The sequence below is a fragment of the Microtus pennsylvanicus genome, chromosome 16 (assembly GCF_037038515.1).
Source record: "Microtus pennsylvanicus isolate mMicPen1 chromosome 16, mMicPen1.hap1, whole genome shotgun sequence".
NCBI classification, from domain to species: Eukaryota; Metazoa; Chordata; class Mammalia; order Rodentia; family Cricetidae; genus Microtus; species Microtus pennsylvanicus.
In genome coordinates, this window is record NC_134594.1 from 37,124,877 (window position 1) to 37,145,183 (window position 20,307).

At 40.1% G+C, this 20,307-nt stretch overlaps 1 protein-coding gene across 3 annotated transcripts in view; it reads right to left on the reverse strand.

Moving 5' to 3' along the window:
• The window catches only part of Ift80 (intraflagellar transport 80), a 76,736-nt gene that overhangs the window by 35,763 nt on the left and 20,666 nt on the right, over positions 1-20,307 (reverse strand). For all 3 annotated transcript variants that reach the window (XM_075950832.1, XM_075950833.1, XM_075950834.1), the window contains 3 exons: positions 12,545-12,654; positions 8,509-8,598; positions 7,239-7,376 (listed from right to left, as the gene is read on the reverse strand). In XM_075950832.1, the coding sequence (XP_075806947.1) occupies positions 7,239-7,376; positions 8,509-8,598; positions 12,545-12,654 (338 nt within the window). The remainder of the gene's footprint in view (positions 1-7,238; positions 7,377-8,508; positions 8,599-12,544; positions 12,655-20,307) is intronic.

The following is a 20,307-nucleotide window of genomic DNA, read 5'->3' on the forward strand; positions in this document are numbered from 1 at the left end:
AGGCACACGTCTCATTCTAATAATAGCCTATTCTCAAGTATATCTAGAACAAAGATCTTACCTTAAATTGTATTTTTATTGTGTGTGTATCTGTGTGTGTGTGAACACACGTGCATGCACACACACATGTACCAAGTATGTGCATGAAGTTCAGAAGACGCCTTGCAGAAATCAGCTCTCTCCTTCCACCATGTGGATCCCAGACATAAAATTCAGGTCATCAGGCCTGGTAGGAAACACCAGCCTAAGATTGTCTAATTTTAATTTATTCAATCACAAAGGAAATGTATTTAAGTCAACTTAGTCCCATAAAACAATACATCAGGCCAGCAAGATGGCTCAGCAGGTAAAGGTACTTACCACCATGCCTGACTACCCACCTAAGTTCAATCCCCAGGCCCCACATGACAAAAAGAGAAACCCAAATCCAGAAGGTTGTTCTCTGATCTCCACACAAGCATCATGCATGTAAATCCCCAGTAATTTACATGTAGCAAATAATAAATAAATGTGAAAATATAATAAACATACAAATATATCCTAAAAATTACCATTATTCTTTTCTTCCTCTCTAATAACAATAATCAATGTGTTGATCCTCCATTGGGAACAGAGGTTGACTTTTTGCTTTGCTTTTATTTCTTTCTTTGTGTGTGCATCTGTGTGGTGTGCATGTTGGTGTGTTTGAATGTGTGTAGGGCATGTGTGTGAGTGTCAGTACAGTTACACATAGGTGCATGTGCTTACAGAGGCTTGAAGCCAGCAGGAGTCTTCCTTGATTGCTTTCTATCTTACTAAAGTAGGATCTCTCACCCAAACCTAGAGCTTGCCAACAAAGACTAGCTTTGCTCTGGGGACACCTGGTCTCCATCTTCCAAGCACTGGAATTTTAGGCAGGTCACCACACCCACCTGGCATTTACTTGGGGATGCAAACCCTAGTTCTCAGACCTGCATGGTAGCAAGCAGTTTCTCCACTGAACCATCTTTTCAGGTTAATCTTTTCAGACAGGTGTTTGCAACATAGATTAAGCTAGAGTTGAATCTCAATTTTCTTTAATTTTCCTGGTTGCACCTGGAATTATATACACCTGGGTACACCTTTTTTTTTTTTAGGAGGTCTTAGAATTTAACCCAGGCTAGCCAGGAACTTGCAGCAGCCTTTGTCCAAGCTGTACCCGCATATTCTAAATACTCTCAGAAGACAGATACTGATGCTCTCTGATCAGCCAAGGACCAGGACCAGGCATGAGTATTACTGAACGAATGCATGGAAGAATGAACAAGCTTATAGCTGCAGGATTAGAAAATCTAAAGACTAACAAACCCCAGATGTTTCGATATTTTCAAATCAGCCTTCACTGATGGCACACACCTATACATTTTAGTACTTGGAAGGTTAAGGCAGGAGGAGCTCTCTCTCAATATCTGGGCTATATGGTGAGACTCAGCTCCAAAACAAAGATATAAAACTAATTATCCATCTCAAAAGCACCACCAAAATTACTGGGTCAATTTCACTAGTGAGCTAATGAAAATGCTTCGATGAAAACTTGGGAAAGGGAAACAAGAGAGCTGTGCACACAGCCATCCACTAAGACGGGCATTTCTACAACACCCGCCGCGTGATGTGTCCATTTCATCTCTTTGTTTAAAAATCTCTACTGTGTATGTATGGGTGCTTTGCCTGCAGATATATCTGTGCAGCATGGGCATGCTTGGTGCCTGCAAAGCCAGAAGAGGGCATCAGATCCCCTGGCTTGAGCTGCAGATGGTTGTTAGCTCCCTTGTGGGTGCTGGGAATCAAATACAGGTCCTCTGGAAGCACAGCCAGCGCTTTTAGCCACTGAGCCATCTCTCCAGGCCTTAAGTGTTCATTTTAAAACTCGTGAAAGTAAGTTCTGCAATAGAAATCTAATTTAGAATAATTTCTCAAGTCTCTTATTCTTGGACAGCAGAAAAGAATCTTTTTGCTTTGTGGTTTATATTTTATGATTTCCTTTCTTTTTCTTTTCTTTTCTTTTCTTTTTTTTTTGGTTTTTCAAGACGGGGTTTCCCAGCAGCTGAACTCACTTTTACACACCAGGCTGGCCTCCATCACCTGAGTGCTGGAATCAAAGGCATGCGCCACACCAGCCGGTCTATTTTATGGTACCTAACCAAGTTGCTTTAATACCAAATATAAAAATGTAGCTATAAATTTTTCTTTGTCTTTAATTATAAAGTCAAACAAAAAAACTTACATAAATAGGACATTTCTCAAGAGGATTAAACTAAGAACTTCTGGCAAATCTGAAATGTTGAGATAAAAATGACTGCCTCTGCTGCCCCCTTCACTACTAACACTTTGCGTGGCTACTGTAATTGAGTCCTGCTAGTTATGTTCATGCCACCTCCTCCAGCACGTCTGAACACACATGATTAGACCAGGCGTATACTCCTAACCTAGACCAGGCTACCAATCTCTCCTCTGGGGACATGCAAAATTCAGACGTGGCCTTTTGATGCAGCCTACACTCTTCAATGAAAGGGTTGTACACTTAAGTCACTTTTCAGCATGGAAACCGGAGGGGGAGAGGTGGTGCAAGCCAGGTCACTGGAAAAGAAAATAAAAGACTCTGGGTATGCACACAGAAGCCAAGATAAAAGACACGAGACAACAGTGCTTTCAGGTTTCTTGGCTCCTAAGGCCTACCTACAGTGTTCTCTGAGCCTCTAAAAGATATCCCTGTACCGTCTCAACCAGTTCTTCTCTTTGTTTAATGGTTTCATCTTCTTGTATACAGCAGCAATAAATGTAGAAATCTGAAATCATGGATCAGCCACATTGCTCCAACACAGCTTGAGATTTTCTCATGCTTGGTTTGCCCTGGGCAGTTTTGCTTCTTGTATTAAAAGGCAATGAAACAAACAATTAGCACTCAGAAGAAGAAACATGTGGTATGTCAGTGAGCAAGGGAAGACGGCACAGGAGAGCAGAGTTAATGGAGGAGAGATGCTCATTCGTCCTGACCACTGGCTTCGTACATGGGGAAGAAAAAGCCAGAAGAAGTCTTTGATTTTGTACCTTTGCCACTGGAGTTTTGACCCCAGAACTCTAGAAATATGCCAAAGCTATGCCCACATTAAGCAAAATTTTAAAGAGTAATTTAAATTTCAAAATAAAAGTTAATTAAATTTTAAAATAAAATAAGCAGCCATACTGAACACCACAATATTTTTTGAAGTAGCTGAGGATGCCTCTACAAAAGGTTACAAGATTGGGGCTGAGGAGAGGGCTCAGTGGAGAGGGCTCAGCGCTGGGTGTTCATCCAGAGGACCCAGGCCTAATGGGCAGAACTCACTGGCCCCTCACAGCCCTCTGCCAATCTAATTCCAGAGGACAATGTGCTCACAGTGTCTCCAAGGGCATCATGGGTGATATGGAGAACAAACACAAATGTAAGCTAAACACCCATACACAAAAAATAAGTAATTTTTAAATGCTATGGTATTGAAGCATCCCTTTGAAAGATGAGACCTATTTTCCTGTGTTCTCTGAAACTGCTCATTCAAGTTATTTCCCAGTGAAGAAATACTTATTTAAACTTAAAACAATGACTCAAGTCTCAAGGCCAACTGTATCCTTTCTGCACGTTCCCTGTACACATATACCACACTGAAAGGACCCTCAAAAGCACAATTGTTTGCCCTAGTTCAAAAATTTCAACTCACAAAATTACATACTCATAAATTTGGCTTAAGATAAAGAGACAGGAAAAGCAGTTCCTATGCTCCTTATGGAAGACAAGTGTTTAGGATTCTCATATATTACCTCTAACATGCTCAAATTGCAATTTATATGCATCATTGCCAAAGAAAAGTTACATAAGACACTAAGTTCCTGCAGTCAGCAAACTATTAAATTTATTTTAATTGAGTGGATGAGGGAATGAACAGAAGAAAGTCTAAATGTTCACAGAGAAAACGAGAATTACAAAACAGTTGTTCTCTGCATACCCAACAGTGCCCCCTACTGATACATAAATGCTCCATTACCAAAAGCACCTTGCATCTTCAGGTCTTTCTCCTTGAATCCTATTCTGTTTAATAAGTAGTGGAATTCATTAACATGTTCTGAATATTTACTTAAAATATCTATGCTTAATTTGAATCACATTTTTAGACATCAAAGACAAAAATAAAGTTTATTATAGAACCTAGAAAAAAAATATGGCACCATGAGTCTAGATTTTAGACCACGCTTTAGCTTACTGATCATCCAGTGGTGCTCATTTTCCTTACATATTTATTTTTGGATCGTTTCACTTAAAATAGTGCTATCTCAGACTGAACAAATACTTCAGTGGCTAAGAACACTCGCTGTGACTGTAGTTTAGTGCTCAACACCCACACTGGGTGACTCAGAACTGCCTGTAACTGTCCTGCTCCAGGAGCTCCAATCCCCTCTCTGGCCTCTGCAGGTGCCCATGCACATGTGGCACGCACAGACAGACACATGAATAAATAAGTAAAAATACATCATCAAAATAATGCTCTTTCCAAGCTTTTAACTCTTAATTCTTCTATTATATTTATTTACTTATTTGTGTGTGTTCTCTCCTTCCGCCATGCGGGTCTGGCATCAGAATCAGGCCATCAGGACAGCAGCAAAGACCATCAGCTGCTAAGTCCTCTCAGTGCACATTTCATACTCTCCTGAATGAAACCACTGTGTCAAGGTGTCAAGTCATACTTGAGACAATTACACTGATTAGTGTCTCTATCCATTGCTTCAAGGAAGTCCATTTACACGTTTTCTGTGAGTGAAAATGTACTGCTTTGTAGATTTGAGATGCATAACGCTTGTTACCAAAGAGAAGGTATTTTGGCATTCTGGGAGTGTTTATATTTCTTTAAGACCTTGCTCATATTTTTAACTATAGAATTTCAATTAGGTTCTTTTAAAATAATTCCTTTGATTGGGTATGGTGGTGCATGCCTTTAATCCTGGCACGTGGGGGTCAGTGGTAGGCAGATTTCTTTTGAGTTTGAGGCCTGGTCTTGTGTGGTCAACAAGAGCTACACAATGGGACCCTGTCTCCAAACAATCAGTTTATTTATTATAGTTCTTAATTATTTTGAGCATAGTCTTTGTCTAACAGGTTCAGTGTCTGATGTCTTGGGAATGGTTTTGTCAACTTCTTTTCCCCTATGAATGGGCCACGGTGTTACACTCTTCATTGTGCCTCGTATCTTTTTTTATGTGCATTGGTGTTTTGGCTGCATGCAAGTCTGGGAATGTCAGGTCTCCAGAAGCTGGGGTTATAAATAGCAGTGAGCTGTCATGTGGGTGCTGGGAATTGAACCCAGGTCCTCTAGAAAAGCAGCCAACACTCTTAACGGCTGAACCATCTCTCCAGCCCATCTTTTTTTCTTTTTTTAACTAAATATTCGGAATACCACCATGTGGGTAACTGGAAATTAGACTCTTCTCTCAGTCTGGGCAGCTGCCCACTTAGTGACTTTTCCAGACTGTCTTCCCACAGACTATTTCTTATTTCTCTCCTGTATAGTAATGTAGTCTTTGTTTTATTACTCAACATTTACTCAACAACCTGATACAGACAAACAAAAAAAAAAAAGTCAACTCACCACCCCTGGCCAGTTGGCTGAGCCTGGGACACTCCTACAGCATCTAGCCATGCCACCAGAGCAATTCTTATTTGGCCCTCTCCTTCTGTTCATGCATCACTCATGAGCCACCAGTGACAGATGCTAAATGCCTTCCTGAGTTTTCCAATGTGTGTCTGACGCTGGTCTTGTGTTGTATAAAGAATTCCTGAGTGAAAATGAGAGCCCACTAAAGCCTTATTCTTTATCTAGCTCCCTCTTTCCTCCTTCCTAGCTCTTTTTTTTGGGAGGTAGGGGTGGGGACTGTCTATTACCTGCTTCATCTGCTACCCTTCACCTTAATGGGTTGTTTTTTTGAGGTAGCCATTTGAGGAAGGAAGGAAGGGAGGGAGGGAGGAAGGAAGGGAGGGAGGGAGGAAGGGAGAGACGAAGGAAGGGAAGGCAGGCAGACAGTAAGGCTAGCTGGCTTTTCATGGGTATCTCTCCTAATAATTGAGCACAGTCTTTCTTTCCCACTCTTAAAAAGTTTAGGGAAGCCGGGCGGTGGTGGTGCATGTCTTTAATCCCAGCAATTGGGAGCAGAGGCAGATGTATCTCTTTGAGTTCAAGGCTACCCTGGTCTACCAAGCAAATTCCAGGACAGCCAGGACTGTTACACAGAGAAACCCTGTAACCAAAATAACATAAAAAACAAAGCAAACAAGCAAACAAAAAGAGTTAAGGGCAAAGCACTTTAGGAAAATAGAACAGCTGTCAATCAATTTACTACTCACAGACATTTACTCCGCATTTTGCTAGAATAATACTATGATAAAATGTAGGATAAGTTATAAAAAAAATCATCGTATATTTTGTATACTTACAGTAAGTATTTCATCAAGTAAATTCCCACAGGTAGAATATTCTGGGCTGAGGAATCCTTCAGAGGCATGAGCTGCAGTTCAGTTGGCAGAGTGCTTATCTAGCATGCCAAAGTCCCTGCACCACAAAAGTGGGCACAAACCTGTCCCAGCAGCCAGGAGGCAGAGGCAAAACCACCCACCAGTACTGGGCAGAAGTGTGCACCGTGCTTGGCTTTTATATGTGTGTAAGGGATCCAGATGCAGATCTGTGTGGGGATTTTTAGAGATTTGTCTGTTTGCTTACTTTTAGAAACAGGGCCTCACTTTCCTGGCTAGCCTGGAACTTGCTGTGTATAACAGCTGGCCTCCAACTCAGAGATCTGCCTGCCTCTACCTTCCAAGAATTGGGATTAAAGGTGTGCACCATCATGCCTGGCACAAAATCAACTTTTAAATTTTCTATTAATGCCTGCAAAAAATGCGCAACTAAAATTTTTTATGAAGCATATTGATACCAAAAATAAACTTAAATCTGTGCTTTCCACACGAAGTGGGCAAAAAGCTGAACACCCTTCAGAGCCATGCTCAAAACAAGTATTTCCAAAAGATAAGTAATAGAGAATATGTCCACTCTTCAGCTGCAAACCATTTAATCTCATAATCAGGAAGTGACTGAACCACCTTACCAAGACAAACAAGAGGGGTTAAGTCAAATGCTTTCCTAAAGGGGGAAGCTGTGTGGTTCATCTCCATATCTACTGGGACTGCTCCTGCTGCAACTTACCCCAGTTTTATCACACAAGCGTAAAGTATGAAAGGATCCAACGGCAAACAACTCTCCATCTGGAGCCCAGGCCACTGAGGTAATGGGGTGCTCGTGAGGCTGAGAACTGTAGAGCACGCGGCCATAACTATCCCAAACCTACAAAACCAAACATTGTACATGTTTTATAATGTCACCACATTACTACAAAAAAAACTGTCCTCCAATAAAATATCAAGTGAAGACTAAGAAATCATGATCATAGTGAATTAGCAACTAGATACCTTACCATCTTACAAGGAGGACAAAGCAGAACTCCTGGAAACTTATATGCCTCAGAAAGAAGAATTTCACATTACTAACCCTGGATTAAACATGACATCCACCCATTTTAAGTACTTCAAATTTAATAGGAAAATCTGGTGATGGCTGGCCCATCCTAAAACCTCTTTTTGTCAAATGAGATTTCTATTGACTTCTCTAACATTGACTTCACTTGAAGTCCCTGCAACTACAGTTGCACGACACTTTACTGTTGGAGCTAGGGATTCTGCAATAGGGGTACCTTTTGCCTAGCCTATCAATGGTCCCAGTACTGAAGAAAAAGGAGACATCTGAGCACCCACAAGGTATTTTGAATGAAATGGACCAACATTTAGGAAGCTACTAGGCCTGAGTTTTCAAGTTTGAAGTGACTAAAGAAATGAGCTGATTTAAATTGAAGCACAAAAAAGGAGCTGAGTTGATGTTGCTGTTTATTAAATTGAAATTTTATTATAGCACTTAAAGCTGAAAACCAGTTTGCTCAATTGTTACAGATAAAAGACTAAGAGAATAGTCTTATATGCTAAGCATTTTTCCCCTAAACTATATTCTTTGAAGCCGACATTAAGTCTAAACAGTATATATTATCATGGCCAGTCTTATTTGTCAACACAATATAGAGCCATGTGAGAAAAGACTGTCTAGCAGGTTGGTCTGGGGATGTCAGTGGGCTTCTGTCTTGATTATGTCAAATGAAGAGGGAAGACCCACCCATGTGGGCAGCAAGACTCTCTGGGTTGTCCTGGACTCTAAGTGTTGAGCCTGAATGAGCTGAATGCAAGCATGCATGCATGTATCCTCTCTCTGCTCTTGACTGCTGGTGTGACTAGCTGCTTCAAGTCCCCACCCTGCCTTCCCCGCAATGATGTAACCGACCACTGTACGACACACAAACCCTTGCCCTCTTACAGCTGCGTTTATCGGGAAGCTTTAGCACTGTAACGGGGAATGAAGCCAAGACACATACCTTATACTTACAGTCTTCACCAGCAGATAAAATGAGGTCATTCACTGAGTTCCAATCAACTTTTAAAATAATGCCTTCATGGGCTTTCCACTGTGAAGGGGAAAGATATTACAACCTTAGAAGTGAAATTTTTTCTATAAAAAAAACTGCTTCCTGTTTTCTTTTCATTTTTGTTTTGTTTTGTTTTTCTTAAGGGCTGAGGGTCTTACTGTGTTGCTCAGCTTGGCCTCAACTACTGAACACAAGCGATACCCCTGCCACACCCTGCTTAGTAGCTAGGGTGACTGTAGACCACTGTCATGCTCAGCTTCTCACCTCTTTCTAGGGCACTTCCTTTTTTTTTCTTTTTCCCTCCTCATCCTTTCATGGATTCCTATCATGCCCCAATAGTCACTGTGCAACTCTTCATTGCCTTGCTTTATTCCAGTTTACATAAGGAGGGCAGCTAGCACCACTGACACTCAGTTTACAGCTTACATCCTAGGAATCTGCCCTGCTGTCTGGACGCCAATGGGAAAACTGCTTGCTGCTAAATTGTTTCTAGTTTGACTTCAGCATAATAAACTGGAATAAATGTGATATAATCTAAGCTATCAGCTGACTTCAAAGCTCCTTTGTACTGCTGGTCCTTTCAGTGATACTGTCTTTGTGCTTTACCTACAAAGTCAAGAAAAGGCTAGAAGTTGATCCTGGGGCCTCACACATAAAATATGCTTTACCAGATAGGGATATGCCAGACTGTTTTGTTCTTTTATTTCAACCTCTACTGTATAAACATCTTCAGTATTCTCTCTCTCTCTTTCTGCACATCTCCTAAGCTTTATTCTCTTTACTTTAATGGGTCTATGTCACAACAGTATATCACAAATCCTCTGCTGATTTACTATATAATGAAACGCTTTCTGTAATAAAAATATATTCTATACATACAAAATCCCTACAGACAGACATATACAAGTTACCCAGAAATTTGCAATCTATAAGGCAAGCATGGTTTTCTTGCTCTTAAACATAAATAATAGAGACATATAGAATGGCTATATATATGTCACACAGAGCCTGTGTAGACAATAAGCATGGGTGCATTCCTGTTAAATGTAATTCACGTTCCTGTTTGCTATTACCACTCATGTAATTAGGCATTTTTTTAAATTTAAGATCCATTTGAATAACAAGTTCCTTATGGCAGAAAACACCTTCTATTTCTCTTTCTTATAAAATAAAATGAGGACACATTTTGTTTGCTTGCTTGTTTTGTGTGTGTGATGCTGTGATCAAACCCAGGGCCTCACATATGCTGGTCTATCTATTTAATATACAATACTCAGCATACTGGCATACAGCTGGCACGCGGTATATTTATACTGAATGACTAAATATGCTTCCTCATATAAAACAGGATTCCGAGTGTGTGGAAATGGGGCTTACAATTCTAAACGGCATTTCTTTTCGCGAGCCATCCATACTTGCATGTGCTTATACTCCTGGAGAATTGCTACAAGTTTAGAGTCACAAAAGGAATGGATAATTTGCATTAAATTTCTAATTATACTCCAACTCCTCTTTTGCTCCAGTGAACTGTGATAATGGGTTTATTTTCTTTCTCTTCTATTCTGGCTTATACGCAAGCCTTAAAGTACATTTTATGATGATGCACATAACTTCAAAGTTTCATTTATATAAGCCTAATTACAGATGTCTTAACACGCTTGAATATAAACCAAAGGTATAAATGAAAAGACTTCATGTTCCTGTTTTTGCTGCCTAATTTCATTGCAGATTTATTGGTTAGTTTTTTGTCAGTTTAATACAAGCCAGAAGAGAAGAGGGAGCCTACACTGAGAAAATGTAGAGTAGTCTATAGGCCTGTGGGCTACTTTCTTGATTAATAATTGATAGACAGAAAGACAGATGGAAAATAACACATGTGGTCTATACAGAAAGTATAGTATGTAACATCAAAGTTTCCTTAACCTCTTTTTGCTTGAAATCTACATTTACCCAATTTCTAAAACGGGTGCTCTTTGTGTTTGTTTTTAATTTTGTGTGTTCAACTGCCTGCATGCAGGAATGTGGACTACATGTGTGCAGTACCCATAGAAGCCAGAGGAAGGCACTAAATCCACAGATGCTGCCTGCTATGTGAGTGCTGGGAACAGAACCAGGATCCTCTACAAGAGCAGTAAATGTGCTTAACTGCTGAGCCATCTTTCCAGCTGCCAAGCTTAGATTTCTTAAAACACTCTTACACCTGATGTAGGCTGTCAATCTCCATCACCAAGTTCTTTATATCTTTTTAAAAATCATTTTTAATTTTATACGTATTTCCCTACATGTATGTCTGGATACCACATGCATGCCTGGAGGCCAGAAGAGGGCATCAGATTCCCTGGAACTATAGTTTCAAGCAGTTATGAGCCATGTGGGTGCTGGGAATCTAACCTGGGTCCTCTAGTGCTCTTAATGGCTGAGCCACTACTCCAACCCCTTGCCATCTTTTTTCATATGAGCTCTCTAGCTTATTAAAAAGGGAGGAAGACATATTAGTTCATGACAATGTAACAGCATCAGTAACAGCTACTCAATATCAAGTGCTTACTACATATCAGACATTAACAGACCTCACAAACCGTCTAGTCAGCGGGTATTACTGTCAGAGACAGGAAGGCTGAGATGCAAAGAGACTCAAACTTTCTGTCATCACACAGAGGAAGCAAGTGAAGGCCTGACCCGGCACCTCACTATAAAGCTGCAGCAGTTTCATCAAGAGCAGCTTGATTTGACAATGTTATCCATACAGTTCTGGCTTTAAAGCCCTGAAGGGTACAGAAGTAAAGGGCTGTGGGAACGTCTTCTGTGGTTAAAGAAAAGCTCTGAGGCAGGTATGTAGCAGGGCATGTATGGAGGCCCCGAGAGGCTACTCCATGAAGCCGTGATGCAGCTTGCTTTGCACTGGAGACCACAAGACAGTAGAGACGCCAGAGTCACAAAACATCTGCCAAGCAGAGCTGCAGACAAGGACTAGAGCCAGGTCGAGAGAGAGAAATGTAAGCCATCGAAGCTTAGACAACAGGCATGGGGCTACAGGAGTTGGAGTTTGCCCTGCTGGATTTCATTTTTGTTTTTTGGTTCATTTAATATTTTTGTGCTATGCCCCCAACAGAAAAGTAACCAAGACAACAGCCAAACCACACTCTGTCTTCACCAAAATGTAAGGGACCATTCTGCCTTCCAGTACTAGAATCAATACTAAATTGTGCACCCTAGCTTAAAGGTTGTCCTTCATTTGGTCCTGCCCAACCAGTCTCAACAGCCATGCTTGTTTTGCTTGCTTTGGGGTGATTGTTTAACCCTTGTCCTTGCATTTTTAAATAACCAGTGTTTTTCTACTCCCTGGGTTTAGGATCACCTCCCCACCTAGTCTTTAAGATTTGGCTCCTAAAAACTTCCTCCTTTTCTGAATAGCACACAAGCAAATGTCAGCTCAGCATCTATCCTTATGCCAAACGTTCTCTATATGATTCATAACGTTATATGGACATAATTGGTTCTCAGTCTTATACTGACTCCACCATTTTAAAAAAATACTATAACAATGCCAGGCCTGCGAGAGAGCACGAATGTTTGACAGATGATAATGACGATTAAAAGATGATAATGACAGATGATAATGGCAATTAGAAGCAAGATCTAAACACTCCGAAGAGTCTCACTTTGCTTTGTTTCGTCTCAGACCTACACACAGGAGGCCGACTCTGTAAACTGCAGGATGCTCACCTGTGCTGACTCACAGGCCAATGCAGTAACTCAACACACCTGCAGCACTGACTAGACCAACGTGAGCTGAAACAACAGAAATGTGAGCCTTCTGGGAAACGTGAACAAGGATCCACTGATCTGTAAGAAAGCCTGATAAAACTGCAAGGCAAAGCTCTCGGGCCGTCAGGAGGCTAACCAGAAGGAGGGGACTGCAGGAACCAGCCAGCTTCGCAGGGACAAGGTGCCAGATAGCAACTGACAAAGGCTGGAGACGTACCTGTAAAACTTTAGCATTTGGCTGAAGAGGTTTAATGATGAGCTGCTTGCCTGCTGTATAAAGAACTTTTTCAGAATCAGGGCCCCATGCTACTGAATATACTGGTATTCCTGCAGAAAAGAAAGGGGAAAATAATAAACGTACATTTTAATAACCTTAAAAAATACCGTAATGTTAAGAGGATTAAAATCTTGGTATGGTGGCACAGGCCTGCAATCTTAATACTAGGGAGACTGAGGCAGGATAATCCTAAATTCAAGGTCAGTCTGAGCCAGAGTGACCCCATCTCAAACAAAATGCATAAAGAATCTGTGTGTTCATTTCCTCCTTAGTAGTCCTTTCATATTGGAGAATACTCTGAGGCTGAAACACAACTGATCTAATAATATTTCTAAATAAAAATATTAAAGATTTACTGTGAGCCGCTGATACGCTATATTTTGTATTTGTTTTTGTTTGTTTGTTTGGTTGGTTGGTTGGTTTTTGGTTTTTTCAAGACAGGGTTTCTCTGTAGCTTTGGAGCTTGTCCTGGAACTAGCTCTTGTACACCAGGCTGGCCTCGAATTCAGAGAGATCCTCCTGCCTCTGCCTCCCAAGTGCTGGGATTAAAGGCATGCACCACCACTGTCAGGCTTTATATTTTGAATTTGTATGTTTAACTTTGTTATCTTTTCGAGAAACGAGCCTACTGTATAGCCCAGACTGGCCTCACTTCCTGACTTTTCCACTGGGATTACAAGTGTGTCCCACCTTACCAATGACACAATATTTTTCAACCAATTTAAATCTTGCTGAGAATATACAACATTTTTCAGACATTCCAGATACTATTCTATTAAAATCTAGGATAAAGGTTTTATAAAATTCATGGCTTTTCAACTCCCATGAATAGCCAATGTAGCTGAAACTGCCTAGATGTATAAGGTGAATATATAATTCACACACACACTACACAGAGAGTTATAGGTCAGCCTAGGTTACATAGTAAGATTTTATCACACGCGTGCGCACACACACACAATATACATTTGTATATAAACTTATTGAAAGATTGGCTATATAGTAATAAACTGTAATTCCCTTGCCTTGGTCTAGCTACCTAGTCACTAGAAAAATTAATCAAAGTTATATAATTAATTCATGAACCATTACCCATTTATAATTATAAAACCAAGCCTATGAAAACTGTCTAGAAATATACATTTTATAGCATTTGGCTTCTATGAAGAAATGAGTGAATGAATGCGAAAGACCCCCGGAGTAGGGAGACTCTCACCCAATTCTCAGGATAACACGACCCCCCAAGAACTCAGGAGAGACCATCCTTGCTGCAATCACACGAGGTTTATTGACAGGAACCAGCGCCCTGGGTTGAGACTCATTTCCCATGCAGGGGTAGAGGAGTTCCACCCAAGTAGTTGGAAGAAGGGGTACTTAGGGGAAGAAACCACAACCCAAAGGGGGTAGGGAGGGCGTCATTGGAAAATTCTGAAAACACCAGTGATAATCACAAGGAGCTAACTCCCCGTTTCTCAAGATTATAATCTAACTTTATGGTCAGCTAGTTCCTGGAACAGAGTCACTGGACCAGCTAACCTAGATTTTTTGCTCTATTCTTCCTGCTAGAGGGGTCTGGATTTATCCAGGTCTTTCAAATGAATGAATGTTAAAGAAATTTACATCCCCAGGAAAATAAAATCTGAATTTGACAATTCATGATCAATAAATAAGATTTATTTGTTTGGTTGGTTGGTTGGTTTTTCAAGACAGGGTTTCTTTGTAGCCCTGGCTGTCCTGGAACTTGCTTTATAGATCAGGCTGGCCTCGAATTCACAGATATCCACCTGTGTCTGACTCCCTAGTGCTGGGATTAAAGGTGTGCACCACCACTACCCAGCATGATTTAATTACTTAGAAAATCCAACATGCTATAATCAAGAGGGATTGAATTTCACTAAGACAAATACACTATTTATTTTGTGCATTTTCCCCAAATAAGTGTCCAAGTGAGCAATTGAATAGTCTAGTTTATACCTGTCCATACTAACTCTTCAGGATGGTTTCCACAGCTTACATTTAATGGTATAAAAGCTCTAATAATCCTGCTTGGTCAACAGCACCTGGGTTTTGTCAGTATCACAGCAAGCCATGAAACTCGGCCGAAGGAGAGGATCAGACTCAAAGAGTCCCTCTTCTCCTCTCTAAGAGTAACCTGGACTTGGCTGGAATTCAAAAGCAGATTCCCAGCCAGGCTGAATGGGCTAATGCCTATAATCCAGCATTAGAGAGGTTGATGCAGGAAGAATCACAGCAGATATTTTCTGCAGGGATGAACCCCCTGATAGGTTATACAACCTCAAATGACCAGCCCTAAATACAGGTGCATGCTGGCAATACTAAATGGAGTCAGGAGGCTGTGTACACACACAACAATAGGTTTTATACACAGACAACAACAGTATGAGGCACGGTGGCAATACACGTCTTTATTCCCACTCTGGCAGGTGAGTTCAAGGCCAGCTTGATCTATTTATCAAGTTCAATGCCAGCCAATGGTACATAGTGAGACCGTTTCAAACAAAACAAAATTAACAATGTTTATAGAATAGGTTATGACTTCAAGGTAGAGGGGACATGGGAGGAGTAGAAGAGGGTAGGAGAAGGGGGGAAAATGATGCAAATACAGTGTACTCATGTTTAAAATTCTCAAAATTCAATTTAAAAAATGATGTAGTTAGGATTATAGTAATCTGGTACATGCTTTCTAATTTCTATGATTATAGTTACATTTTTGTGCAAAAGGGAAATTAATTTGTTTTTACTTCTGTTATCAAATATTCACAACACTCAGTAAAAGCACACTTTGCTGAGTTATACAATAACCGATGATAAACACCTGCCCCAAGGAAACAATTCTGTAAGAACAGCTCCCATTGAGTTACACAGGATGTGACTTTAGGCCTTTAGTTGTGGTCAAAGGCACAGCTGGGGTGCAGGATGAGGAGCCAGGGATGTTTTTGTCCTCTTCACTTTAGCATCTGAATCGAGGCCTCTTGAGGTGGCTGTGTCACCATTTCCTTGTTTTCAAACCTTCCCTCAGAATTCTCATCTACCTACTATGTTAGGACAAGAAGATCATTTATTTCCTGCTATACAGTTTTTAAATAATAGTGTTTCAAAACATGATTTCGAGTATAAAACAAAGCAAGCTTAGAAAGTGAAACAAGTAGTTCCTTTGTCAGGGGTTTATACCACATTCTTTCAGTCGGGTGGGACTCAGAACTTTCCATCTGGGCACTCTGCATGAAGATCATTTGTTCAGGTAGATGACCAGCTTCACAGAGAAAATGGTTCCTTCATGCTGAATCCCTCCTACTAGCATATGAGACAAATTCATAAACTACTGTTAAAAGTGTATGTATTAAAGAAAAATTAGTCAGGCACAGTAGTGCATGTGTGAGATCCCAGCACCTCAGAGGCTGTGAAAAGAGGACTTCTCCAAGTTCAAGGCCACCCCGAGAGCAAGGCCAGGCCAGCCAGGGCTTTACATCAAGAAAAAACAAAAGAGTACAGCACCGACCATCCCTAGAGCTGCACTTCAGATTACAGAGCACAGCACCGACCATCCCTGGAGCTGCACTTCAGATTACAGAGCACAGCACCGACCATCCCTAGAGCTGCACTTCAGATTACAGAGCACAGCACCGACCATCCCTGGAGCTGCACTTCAGATTACAGAGCACAGCACCGACCATCCCTAGAGCTGCACTTCATAGTACAAAGTAGAAAAATGACACCTCTAGGCACCAGACTGAATTATTTTAAAATAAGAATTTAGTAAATTATACAACAGGATTAATTTTATCATTAACAAAAACAGAAACACATAATCATTTTCTAATAATGTCTGGCCTTTTATATAGGAAATTTTTATTTATGCTCCATATCAGTTAAAACACTCAAGATCATCTTGTTTTTCTAACTTGTTACACTAAAAGTCATGTGATCTTTTTGACATTTTTTAAGAAACCACACGCACCTGGGGTTGTGTTAAATGTCAGACCCTTATCTCTCTGTAAAACAAATTATCTAAATTCTTTCAACCCGTTGAAAGCATTTTAAACCACAGAGGAGTTGAGAAAGTGTATTTCGATTGTTTTAAGGAAGTACCTGGTCAAATGGACCGTGTTTTTCACATTCACACCATAACAGCATCACGTCAAAGTGCTGGTTTTCTGTTCCTAAAGGATGCATTAGAAACAAATGCTCACTAATCGATGCAGTGAGGATGTTAGAGGGATGGAAATACTAGAATGAAGTCCAGCACTGAGTAAACAGTGTCTGTTAAGCACTGTTAATGACTAGCAAAGGCTTTGTTCTGCAGTAATCAACCAGTAGCTTCCTTTGCTCTTCACTGCAGCAAGCACTCAAGAATTAGTTGCCCGTGGACAATAGTGGCCCACACCTGCAATGCCAGCAGCACTGGAGAGGTTGACGCAGGACTGCTCCACAGTGCATTCCAGACAAGCTGGAGTCCCTGTGTAAGGTCCTGTCAATAATAGTAATAATAATAATAATAATAACTTTCCCTTTTGTCCTACTTATAGAAGACATGAACTAACTATAGATAATCAAGGGGGATTCATTCCAAAAAAAAGCAACATCTTGTTTATGAATGTCACTGGGTCAGGAAAAAAGCTTAAACAAAAGCATTTTTTTCTTCACTTTCTATCCTCAGCTACCTCCCAATTTCTTTCATCTTTTACCTGACTCCCAAGTTAAATTTCAGCCTTTATTTCTGATCTTCAACATATTTCCATTAACTCCAAGACATCTTGGCTAATTTCATCATATACAGTTCCACCTTTTATTATTTCACTTCTATTTGAAAATAGGAAGAAATACCCTTACATATTTAATTGGATATCTCAATCCATAATCAAAATAGACAATGCAGCACAGAAAGGACTCAATTGTAATTATTCACAACTTATATATTTTTCTCAAGGATGGTAACTCCTCATAGGCACCAGTGAAAATCATTTCTAAACCAAGTCTAACTGCATCTCACTCAAGCTGGGATTATCTTTAATATTCAATATCGCTTTCTATGCGAAGACCTAGTAGTTGTAAACTTTATACATGAAAAGCTCTAATAGTCAACAAATGAAACAGGACCAGCTATAGTGGCATGTACTTTTAATCCCTATGCTCCAGACTCAGAGTCAGGAGGAACTCTGTGAGTTCAAGGAGAGCCAGTGGAGTGGCATTTCATTTGTATCTGAGGTAGAAGTAAGAGACAGTGGCTGGCTGTTTCGTTTTTCTGACCTTCAGGCTAAACCAAATTTCTGTCTCTGAACTTTTATTAATTGTGCTTCAGCCAGGGGGTAGAGTGACTCTGCCTCAAAAAAAAAAAAAAAGAAAAGAAAAAAAGAAATGAATTCAGGAACTAATTTCTCTACATCAACAAATAGGAAATGCACACACCGCCAAGTCTGATGACCTGATTTTGAACCCCAGGACCCACGTGCTGGAAGGGAAATCAACTTTTTAAGTTATGAGGTTAGCACACCCACCGGACACCACCACACGGACACTCATAAAGCCAAAGGAGAAATCTTTATTGCTGGTTGGTGACTTCACGGGAATGCCCAGATCATGCAGCCCCGAACCCCCCAATTTTGTCTTATATGCACAAAACCCACATCCTGGTTGTTGCATTTCAGTTAGTAAGAAAAGGAACTACAGAAGCCAAAAAGGCAGGGTTAGTATATTTGGGGACTTTCCTGGAATCCTTGACTTAGCCTTTGTTCCTTGCTGGCAGGTGTTGCAGCCTACATGCTGAGCTCCATGGCCTGAACGATGCTTCCAATGTGGCATCAGTTGTGCTAAGGTCTTGGCGGGGGGTCTACTAAGGCCCGGGGGCCTGCACATCTGCTAAGGTCTGACCTCCACATGTGTGCCATGGCATGCATTTACCCACAGACATATACACATACTAAATAAATGTAATTATACACATATGCGTGTGCACATATGCCAGAGAATAAACGTTTTTAAAAGGAAAGAAGTGTAATTAATATAAATGTATGTATGGAATAACAAGGATACTCTCAACACTGTTGATAGAATTCTGAGTTTTAGAGTAAATTGGATTTAATATATTTTTGTATCAAATTTTCAGACCCTGTAAAGGAGGCTGACTTGCCTGACTTTCTGATTTGAGGCATTAACACCTAACCTACAAGTAGTCTAGACTTCTAACTGTTCTCAAAATCTGGTCTCTAACTCACTTGATGTCATCAAGACCTGTTTCTTCTGGGATAGGTCATTATGGCAAGTTCACGTCTCTAATGATTTCTCCAGAGATGAAGCAGGAAAAGTCTGCCTTGCTATAAAACTACACCGGTAATTAAAACATCAAGAATTAAATGCACAGTTCTGCAGTATGTAAAAAAAAAAGAAGCAGATTATTCGATTGAAATATTTACAGGATAACTAGAATAGGAAAATATAACAATATTTATCAATTTAATAATGAATATAAGCCTTAAATGAGAATAAGGTTAAATAAGACAAAAATGATTAACAGTTTCAAAGCCGTCATCACCCTCCCTCCCCATTCCCAACAGGGTTTCTCTGTGTAGTCCTAACTGTCCCAGAACTTGCTGCATTGACCAGGCTGGCCTCAAATTCAGAGATCCAACTGCCTCTGCCTCTGCAACCACCTGGCTCTCAAAGTCATTTTTATACCAAAGAAATTATTGCTATTTAGAATGCTGATGAATAGTGCCATTACTAATTTAAAACATTTCCTTGTTTGTAATTAAGCAGTAGTTCAGTTCCCAGATCCCTAACATATAAAGCACAGCACAGAACTAATAAATCGCTCTATATCACTACTCTCTCATAAATAATATTAAGCAATTTATTCCAAGTTCCTACTTTAGACTTGGAAAGTTTGAAACAACAAAATAATAGACTCAAGGGTAATATGTGGCAAAGAAAACACTCAGGAAGGGGCTGAAGAAATGCCTCAGTAGTTAAGACCATTAGCAGAGGACCTGGGTTTGGCTCCCAGCACCCACATGGTGGCTCACAACCATTTGTAACTTCAGTTCCAAGGGATCTGGAACCCTCTTCTGGCTGCTGATGACATGATATAACAAAATCTATGGGGCCTAGACCTAGAGGTAGCATGGTGGTAGTACTTGCCAAGAAGTTACAAAGCCTTGATTGGAGTTCCAGCTCCAGCATTAAAAAAAAAAAAAAGAAAATCTATAAAGCCAAAAGAAAAACATTGTGCCCACTAAAGTAAGACTTACTCTCTAAAGACATATTTCATCACTTTACTACTGAAGTAATAAACAACTTTAAAACAGAAACATACCTATGACTGTTCCCAAGAATCCTAAAAGTTTTACTCATCAATGAACATTATACTTAAGAGATATGGGTAAAAAGATTTTACTTCAAAAGAAAAAAACTTCTTAGTATTTCTGATCACTTCTGCTAACATTTGCTTAATAAAGAACTAAACAAATGTAACTTTAACATTAATCCCAGAGTTAACACCAGTTTTATAATGCATTAGTTATAGATGCTCTATACTATAACTTTATAATTCTGAACAATCATCTGCAAGATCAGCTCATTCATGCTTAGGTAAACATAAGACTGCTTTGTGTTCTAGGTCATTAGTCTATTATATCATAAGAATTTACATGCAATTTAAGCCCCAACAGGAATGGCCGCCGTATTGA